At 32.0% G+C, this 10,412-nt stretch overlaps 1 protein-coding gene across 1 annotated transcript; it reads left to right on the top strand.

Annotated features, from left to right (window-relative positions):
* Positions 1–6,933: 6,933 nt before the first annotated feature.
* LOC140060923 (tRNA (32-2'-O)-methyltransferase regulator THADA-like) lies at positions 6,934–9,332 on the top strand. The gene is made up of 4 exons (XM_072107294.1): positions 6,934–6,970; positions 8,458–8,555; positions 8,812–8,942; positions 9,104–9,332. Exons 1-4 carry the CDS (start codon positions 6,934–6,936, stop codon positions 9,330–9,332), a joined length of 495 nt encoding a protein of 164 aa, XP_071963395.1.
* The last annotated feature ends 1,080 nt before the right edge of the window (positions 9,333–10,412 follow it).

The raw sequence follows: 10,412 nt of genomic DNA, 5'->3' as shown, positions 1-10,412 counted from the left end.
TTTTAAAATCGAAAGACAGAATGACTACACCTACTGATGCATATGAGTTCATCCGATCCATCATCGCACTGTTTAATTCCATCACACATGAAGGCCTTCGCTTTACATTCTCCACTAAAACATCGGAATTGTTCATCATTACAAACATACTGCGCTGTAACAAAAATATTATGAAATAATGTTATTACTAGCAGCAAATTTACCCGCCTAAAGCGGTTTCAATACCTCATTACCCCAAGACACCAGTAACTGTCCCACATTCACCAGGTTCGCGGTAAACCATGATGCGTTAATTGAAGTAAAAAATAACACTTTCACTTTTTTTAATTGTTTATATACTGTATCCAAGACCAAGAGAATGGTGTAATACTTACAACAATTCATTTCATCGCTGTTGTCATTGCAATCGTTGTCTGTATCACATACATAACCTTTGGGTATGCAGTTTCCAAAATTACACTGAAATTGACTGGGACTACATTCTTCACCTTTTAAAAAGTCAAAAAGTCAAACTTTAAAAAAGTACCTTTGTGCTTACTTTTTGACTGATGAGATTTAATTGTGTATACGAGAAAATGTTTTAAAATGTTTAACTTCACTTACCAATGGCATAATACAGACCTACAAAATAGAAAACAAATCTAAAAAAAAATACCGTGACATGTTTTGAGAATACTAATAATTCTCATCATCAGAACTGAAATCAACGCCTAGAGTGGTACTTACATACCAATAACACAGGTTGTGTTTAAATGAGGCAATCATTAGTATGATAAAGAACGAGGTAAGCGGAAAAACAATCATTTTGCAAGCGTGACTCAAGTTATAGATTTGTTCACCTCCGCCAAGGAGGTATATGTATCTATCGCGTGTGTCTGTCTGTCTGTTTGTAAGCAGATTTACTCAAAAATGTATTGAAACAACAGATAGATATGTGGTCAAGCACCACTCCATTAAATTTTGGAGGCAATCGGACAACTATCCAAATTCTGGACCACTTTTTAGTATTATTTTCAGAACTGCTAGTGTTAAAAGATAGGACTTTTTCAAACATTCAATTTGGATTTAGAGAAAAGCACACTACGTCACATGCCATTTTACACTTCGTTGACATGATTACATCAGCCTTAGATAATCATATGCATACAATTGGTATTTTCCTCGACTACTCCAAAGTTTTCGATAGAGGTAATCATGAAATCTTACTGCATAATTTAACAAACTATGGAATTAGAGTTGTGGCTAAAAAATGGTTTAGAAGTTACCTTTCTGACAGGCAACAATTTGTATCATTAAATAATTTTGAATCAAGCTGCAGACCTGTTACATGTGGTGTCCCACAGGGTTCGATTTTGGGCCTACTTCTCTTCATAATTTATGCAAATGATTTCAATAATATATCTAATGTCATGTCGTCAATACTGTTTGCGGATGATTTAAGTCTGTTTTATACACATGATGATCCAGAGTCTCTGTTACATCGTTAATCAAGAACTAAACAAGGTTAATTACATGCAAACAAGCTATCACTAAATATGCTAAAAACCAATTTCATGTTGTTTAGTAATAAATATAGTATGTTACCAAAAGATAAAATTGTCGATAATGTTCATATTAATCAAATAACCAGCACAAAATGTCTTGGTATATTTATTGACGACAGACTTGACTGGAAAGCCCATGTTAATTACCTTTGCAAATTATTATCATAAAATGTTGGCATAATGTATAAATTGAAATCAATATTTCCTCAAAAAGTATTAAATATTTTATATTCTACTCTTATTTTATCGTATTTAAAGTATGGTGTTCTTGCTTGGGGAACTGCTTCAAAATCAATTATTACTAACATTTTATTAATCCAGAAACGAGCTGTCATAATTATCTCAGGGTCAACTTTTCGTGCGCACACCCAAGATCTCTTTCAAAAAAATAAAATATTAAAAATTGAGGACCTCTATAGATTTAATGTTGGTGTCATCATGTTTTAGTTAACCGCCAGACACTTACCACCCATAATATCCAGTAAATTCACTCAAAATAAACAATACCACACCTAACCAAACAAGACAAAAAGATCAGTATCACCTACCACTTACTCGAACTAGTCTTAAAATGAACACCCTTGTATACACTGGATCTAAACTCTGGAATTCTCTCTCTTTATCTCTTAAAAAATCTCATAACTGTGCTTTATGTTTTTTTTGTCTTCTACAAACTTATTCAAAGTATTACTGATATATTTTTCGTATGCAGCAATTATTTTGGAATACTATACAAATTACTCAATATATTTAGTCATGAAAATAAATGTATATAGTAGGCCTATAGATTGGTATAGATTTATAATGTAGCATTTTTGTTTCGAATACTCACTGTCAATTGAATGTGATCCTGTCGTTACTGCTAGTTTAGTGCTGTAGAGGTTGTCTTTCGGATTTAATGAGGTTTGTTGGGTAGAAACATCATTCAAGCGGCTGTCAGTAGTTGCTGTGTTGTAGAGGCTAGTGTCTTCAAATACTTGGTTACGTGGTATTTAAAAAATGAAACTTTTGCAAATATTTACTAAATTTTACAATGCAATTACAAAATATCAAGTTTTACAACAATTCTCTCTATCTGAATGGTCATTATATTTAATGACGTCATCACATTTAAAGCATTGATATATTATCCAAACATTTTAATTCATACGGATTATAAATATAAAGTTGTATAACACATATATCACACATGACCCCAAGACACCAGTACTGTATCTTTATCCCCACATTCACCAGGTTCGCGGTAAACCATGATGCGATTTCTAAAATTGAAGTAAAAAATAACACTTTCACTTTTTTTTATGTTTATATACTGTATCCTTAATCAAGAGAGTGGTGTAATACTTACAACAATTCATTTCATCGCTGTTGTCATTGCAATCGTTGTATGTATCACATACATAACCTTTGGGTATGCAGTTTCCAAAATTACACTGAAATTGACTGGGACTACATTCTTCACCTTTTAAAAAGTCAAAAAGTCAAACTTTAAAAAAGTACCTTTGTGCTTACTTTTTGACTGATGCGATTTAATTGTGTATACGAGAAAATGTTTTTAAATGTTTAACTTCACTTACCAATGGCATAATACAGACCTACAAAATAGAAAACAAATCTAAATCTCGACATTCTGACGTCACACACGCGTACAAAATAGATGCGATACGCACACCTGATTTTGTCTAAAGATAAAATAACGTTAAATTGCCAAAAACCCACTTCAATTGTCTACGTCTAGTCTTATATCTGATGTTTTGTAATTCAGTCTTTTCTTAAATACAAGCAGCATTTGAAAATACCAACCGTTATGAACAATTAAAAGTCGCACGTGTTCATTTAATTGTTATTAACGAAGAATCATTTTTATATTAACATAGCATTATTATTGTTTTCAAAATATTGCCAAAAATAGAGACTAAAAAAAAAACCAATTTATCTCAAAAAGAATATACTTTATGGAAGTAGGCCTATTAATGTATCAATCAAAATTGTGAGGCCTTTGATGAATATAGGCAATGTGCCTTAAAATACCGTGACATGTTTTGAGAATACTAATAATTCTCATCATCAGAACTGAAATCAACGCCTAGAGTACTTACGTACCAATAACACAGGTTGTATTTAAATGAGGCAATCATTAGTATGATAAAGAACGAGGTAAGCGGAAAAACAATCACCAAACAAGACAAAAAGATCAGTATCACCTACCACTTACTCGAACTAGTCTTAAAATGAACACCCTTGTATACACTGGATCTAAACTCTGGAATTCTCTCCTTTTATCTCTTAAAAAATCTCATAACTGTGCTTTATTTAAACGTCAATTTAAACTATTATTGGTTGAAGGTTCTTTGTAAATTCTTTTATTAATGACATATTTGGATATTTTAAAAATAATTTAAATAATCTATTTTTTACTTGTTTTTTAGTTTTAAACATGTTAAACTTATCTGTTAGAGAAAAGATATTAGTTAAATTGTTGTTTTTTGGAGTTTCTAATTGTGTTATATATTATTTATATTTTAATTTTTTGTTTTGAGGAGCCTATTCACCACAAGCTTTGCTTTCTTTTAGGCTCCTCCACTTTATATTTAGGCCTATATAGTTGTAAAGTGAAATAAATCAATGAAATGAAAAAATGAAAGTTTATGGATGACACAGGTTCCCCCAACCTCGTGTTTACATAGGCAATTCTTAGTACATTTTACTACCGTAGGCCTTTCGCCCCTCTCCTCGCGCCCTGCCCCTCCCCTCTCCGCATCAGCCCCAGAACAGACACAAATTTAAATGTCACTTAAAATACAGTAAACTCACGAGGACAATACAATTATTCTAATCTGAATTATCCGCGCATTGAGAATAACCGTTACACACATTATGGGACATAAAATTGCATATTCAACAACAACAAAAACAACAACAAACAAAAAAAGAGGGACAATATAATATCTAAGTTATTTTCTTAAAAAGATGATGTTTGTAAAATCGAAAGACAGAATGACTACACCTACCGCTGCATATGAGTTCATCCGATCCATCATCGCACTGTGTAATTCCATCACACATGAAGGCCTTCGCTTTGCATTCTCCACTTAAACATCGGAATTGTTCATCATTACAAACATATTGCGCTGTAACAAAAATATTATGAAATAATGTTATTACTAGCAGCAAAATTTACCCGCCTAGCGTGGTTTCAATACCTCGTTACCCCAAGACACTAGTACTGTATCTTTATCCCATATTCACCAGGTTCGCGGTAAACCATGATGCGATTCCTAAAATTGAAGTAAAAAATAACACTTTCACTTTTTTTAAATGTTTATATACTGTATCCAAGACCAAGAGAGTGGTGTAATACTTACAACAATTCATTTCATCGCTGTTGTCATTGCAATCGTTGTCTGTATCACATACATAACCTTTGGGTATGCAGTTTCCAAAATTACACTGAAATTGACTGGGACTACATTCTTCACCTTTTAAAAGGTCAAAAAGTCAAACTTTAAAAAAGTACATTTGTGCTTACTTTTTGACTGATGAAATTTAATTGTGTATACGAGAAAATGTTTTTAAATGTTTAACTTCACTTACCAATGGCATAATACAGACCTACAAAATAGAAAACAAATCTAAATCTCAACATTCTGACGTCACACGCGTACAAAAAAGATGCGATACGCACACCTGATTTTGTCTAAAGATAAAATAACCAACAAAATAACGTTAAATTTCCAAAAACCCACTTCAATTGTATACGTCTAGTCTTATATCTGATGTTTTGTAATTCAGTCTTTTCTTAAATAGAAGCAACATTTGAAAATACCAACCATTATGAACAATTAGAAGTCGCACGTGTTCACTTAATGGTTATTAACGAATAATCATTTATATTAACATAGGATTAGGCCCATTATTGTTTTCGAAATAGTGCCAAAAATAGAGACTCAATAAAAAATCCAATTTATCTCAAAACGATTATACTTTATGGAAGTATTAATTGTATCAATCAAAATTGTGAGGCCTTTGATGAATATAGGCAATGTGCCTTAAAATACCGTGACATGTTTCGATAATACTAATATAATTCTCATAGTACTATATTGGCCCTACCAATAACACAGGTTGTAAATGAGGCAATCATTAGTATGATAAAGAACGAGGTAAGCGGAAAAACAATCATTTTACAAGCGTTAGTTGACCTCCGCCAAGGAGGTATATGTATCTATCGCGTGTGTCTGTCTGTCTGTTTGTTAGCAGACTTACTCAAAAATGTATTGAAACTACTACAGATAGATGTGGGGCCAAGGACCACTCCATTAAATTTTTGGAGGCAATCGGACAACAAGTAAACTGAAATTGCATTTTCTCGAGAACGACTTGTCCACAAAACTTCACTTTTCTAAAGAGGCAAGAGTTTTAATATATAATTTGTAATTTTAAAACATAAGTTGATTTATGATGTACAGGTTTTTTGATACGAGTAAACCCCTTTTTTTTTGGCGTTCGTGTTCTATTGTTAGTGGTGACTATTGTTAGTAACAGCTGGTTACATAACCTTTACACTAAACTTACATACACATGCTTGTAAATTAGCCTAAATCACACACAGCATTGAGACACACACACCAATAATTATATACCGTTATGTATTTTTCCGTAGAAATTTTATGTATGCGAATTTTACAGTAGGCCAGAGTTATTTGTTGATAAAGATAAACTTTATTAGGCCTAATGAAGATTTGTTGTATACGCACTGATATTTTGTAATGCAGGCCTTATTACATAGTTTTTAAAAAAGAACTATTAAGAATAAATTCAATCTTTTACAAAATGCCATTGTTTACAAAATGATGAACATTCCTAGTCAAGATTGTAGTTTAGTCACCAAAAAAAACAAACAAAAAACAGACTGTGACTGTGAATAAAGGTTAATTTCTTTCTTTATAAAATATAAATGAATGATATTATTATTACGATAATATTCATTACAGTCAAAGAATTTATGTGTTTGCCTCTTCATTGTAATGATTTTTTAATGATATAATCGGATGTCCACAAAATAAATTAAATATAATAAATAAATTATAGTTTTCTGAAATAAGACAAAATAAATTGATTGTTTGTAATTTTTAATTGATTTTTTAAAAGGACAGTTTTGAATTGTTATTGTATAATTTGTAATGAAATATAAAATATCACATATTCCTATCAAATATAAAATAAAAATAATGAAAAATAAATGTAAAATTCTTTTTAAAATAATTTTTTTAAATTATTTCACATAAAAAACGATTTCTCTAACTTGACAGCAAGCCCGCCCTCAATGTTATAACTGTTTTGTTGACATCTTTTATTAAACACATGTTTTTATTCTAAAATCTAAATAATGGAACGATACTGTGGAATAATTACTGACCTTAAAGGTACACCGTTACGTAAACAACAATGTATAGATCTATACTAACTAGTAAAGACCTAGCTAGGCTTAGGCCTTCTAGTACTAGCTAGATTAGATAGAGTTAAGGAAGCATCATGGGGGAGGCCCTCTCCCTGTTGACTGGCTAGCCTAACTAACTAACTAACTAACCTAGCTAGGGCCTACTGTAGGCTAGCTAGCTAGGCAGGCCTCATCTCATATGAGTCTAGTAGGCAGTGAGTAAGCAGTAGTGTATAGGTATAGAATAGACTTCCTTATGACTATGAGTAGATGTCTTAATGTTTAATTTAACTACCTAGAGAGGCAAGCAGTACAGTGTACTAATTTATTCACTGTTAGTGTTAGTGTTAGTACAGTATGTACTTTAACTGTGGCTAAATCCGGTCAGGCTAATTACCGAAAACAACCATAAACAAAATTTAAATACAGAAAACAAACTTGTATAATCTTTTTTATGTTGCCCTCTACTGATGGTTGTTTCTTAAAACTAAGACCATAACAGAGAGAAAACCGAACGCGCAAAAGCCAAGAAAAACCCTATGAAATGGTAGTGGACAAGTGTTCACAAAATTAAACTAAAAAGCGTACAACCTCAAAGATATCACCGTACATTTACTTACGGAATCTGTAAACATATTTTGATTTTAGTCTTTCGATTTTTGATCCAGAAACCAACACATGTACTCCTCACATATTAATTGTGAATACGTTAATCATGATAATTATTTATAGATTTTCAAAAGATAATCAAGAATATCAATAATATTAGGGACTATAAAGTACATACTTAAAACAAGCTCACGATAACGATTCACAATAAAATCTATTCAGTCAAATTACCGTAGTCGAGTTAATCACTTCAAAACGTGTGCTTTAGCAATATTATTATTATAGGTAAAATCATCATGCTTTGTTTTTGAAAATTAAAAGACTAAAAACAAAAGGTGTTTTTTGTAAGTAAATGTGCGGTGTATATCATTGAATTTGTACAATTTTGGGTTGTATTTTGTGCACACTACCAACCATTTCGTAGGGTCCTTGGCTTTTGCGTGCGCGGTCTTCTCTCTGCATGGTCTTAGCTTTAGAAACCCATCAATAGAGGGCGACATTAAAAAAATATAATACAAATTTGTTTTTGGTACTGTATTTAGATTTTGTTTTGTTTTCGATTATCTTTGGTAATTAGACTGATCCGCTAAATCATGTAAATATATATACTGGCCCAACAACATGGATGGTATGTTGACAGCAGTGGCGACTTGTTATTTTATATTTAGCCTAAGCGACAATTAGTCAGTGTCTTTTCTACTCTAATAACTAATCTGCTGTGAAATAAAGATTCCAATAAATTAATACCGGTACTTATCTTATGCCTATAATATTAATTGGCCTACTAATTATGATAGCTTCAAGTCAAGCAAAAGTGCTCATTTATTATTGGTTTTTTTAATTTTACTTTAAAAATGATTTTAGAGATCAATGAAAGTGAACATTCTTCTATCAACTTGGACCTTTTTAAGGCATTTTTACTGGAAGAAAATGATTTAAAACAAGTTTCTATCCTCAAAAAGGTAAGAAAAACATGAGTATTACACATGATGTCATTTGTAAGGTGGGGAGTGAATGTTGTTTATGAATTCCTAATGAAGTAGGTGAATCACTGTTTGGCTTTGGTCAATTCTATTATCTTTAGAGGGGTGTTTCTCTTTATTGAGGACTAGCCTTGTTGGGCATTTGATTTCATTCAGGTAAGTTCCCAAGACTAAATAATGAATCGTTTCATGAATTCCTAATAAAGTTGGTGAATTTTTTTTCTATCTTTAATAGTTTGGGTCTGGTTTAAGAAAGTTGGTGTGTCCTGGATTTGAGAAACCTCATTTGGAGAAGTTAATAGGCATTCTCAGTGATATCTATGTGAACACAGCAGCACGTACTATACTGCGTAGGACCATTATCAGGTGAGTGAATGTGTATTCTGTTATCAAGTTATACAATTTATTAATTGTTCCATTATTGAGTTCTAATCACACAATGGATCCCTCTTACCTTTTTGTAATTTAGATTGTAGTCAATCTCAATTATGTAATTGGTTTATATATAGTTTCCTATGTTTTTACAGTGTTCTTCAAAGCCTACCAGATACAATGTGTGGATCCATTATAAGTGCATTACAAACTTCTCTGACCAATCACATTGATTGCTGTGACAAATGTGACCAATCATCACTCAGACTCAGGGTGGATACAATACAATCATTGATGGAAAACTTTAGCCATGGAGAAGCTGCTATGAAATCAGCTATTCTTCCTGGTAATATTTATTTTATTTCAATTCATTTTTGTATATAATATTAATATTCTCTGTAGGTCATATATTTTATCTTGTTTTAAATGTTGTTTTAAATATTGTTATAGTTGTATTTTGTTTTATAAAAGGCTACTGTATATTCAGGTTCATGGTTGTTTAAGTAAATAAATCAACTTTGCCTATCATTAAAAATGCAAATTTTGTCACAGTTTAAAATGTGGTGTAAAATTTTGTTATAACTGATCGATATCGTGTCTGTTCATTGGGCGACATAAAAATTTTCACTAACCTATCTGACCACTACTGTTTGTGGTATGAACTGTACATGCAATTCGTAACAGGTAACACATAGAGAATTTGTACATACAGTGTACAGTGAATATACCATACCGTAAATCTTCTAATAGTAACCCACACTCTAATAGTAACCCACACTCTAATAGTAACCCACACTCTAATAGTAACCCACACTCTAATAGTAACCCACACTCTAATAGTAACCCACACTCTAATAGTAACCCACACTCTAATAGTAAGTAACCCACACTCTAATAGTAACCCACACTCTAATAGTAACCCACACTCTAATAGTAACCCACACTCTAATAGTAACCCACACTCTAATAGTAACCCACACTCTAATAGTAACCCACACTCTAATAGTAACCCACACTCTAATAGTAACCCACACTCTAATAGTAACCCACACTCTAATAGTAACCCACCTTATAAGTCAATCTATAATAGTAACCCACACTCTAAACTCCCTTCTAATAGTTACCCACCTTATAAGTCAATCTATAATAGTAACCCACACTCTAATAGTAACCCACACTCTAATAGTAACCCACACTCTAATAGTAACCCACCTTATAAGTCAATCTATAATAGTAACCCACTACTCTAATAGTAACCCACACTCTAATAGTAACCCACTACTCTAATAGTAACCCACGCTCTAATAGTAACCCACACTCTAATAGTAACTCCCCTTCTAATAGTAACTCACCTTATAAGTCAATCTATAATAGTAACCCACTACTCTAATAGTAACCCACACTCTAATAGTAACCCACACTCTAATAGTAACTCCCCTTCTAATAGTAACTCACCTTATAAGT

This window comes from Antedon mediterranea, chromosome 10, assembly GCF_964355755.1.
Source record: "Antedon mediterranea chromosome 10, ecAntMedi1.1, whole genome shotgun sequence".
Classification (NCBI taxonomy): Eukaryota; Metazoa; Echinodermata; class Crinoidea; order Comatulida; family Antedonidae; genus Antedon; species Antedon mediterranea.
The sequence above is the reverse complement of the archived record's forward strand: the minus strand, read 5'-3'. Positions and strand labels throughout refer to the sequence as shown.

Coding starts and splice junctions, on each gene's coding strand:
- LOC140060923 (XM_072107294.1), top strand. CDS start 6,934: ATGGAACGATACTGTGGAATAATTACTGACCTTAAAG. Junction 6,971..8,457: donor AATAATTACTGACCTTAAAG/GTACACCGTTAC, acceptor AAATGATTTTAG/AGATCAATGAAAGTGAACAT. Junction 8,556..8,811: donor AAGTTTCTATCCTCAAAAAG/GTAAGAAAAACA, acceptor TATCTTTAATAG/TTTGGGTCTGGTTTAAGAAA.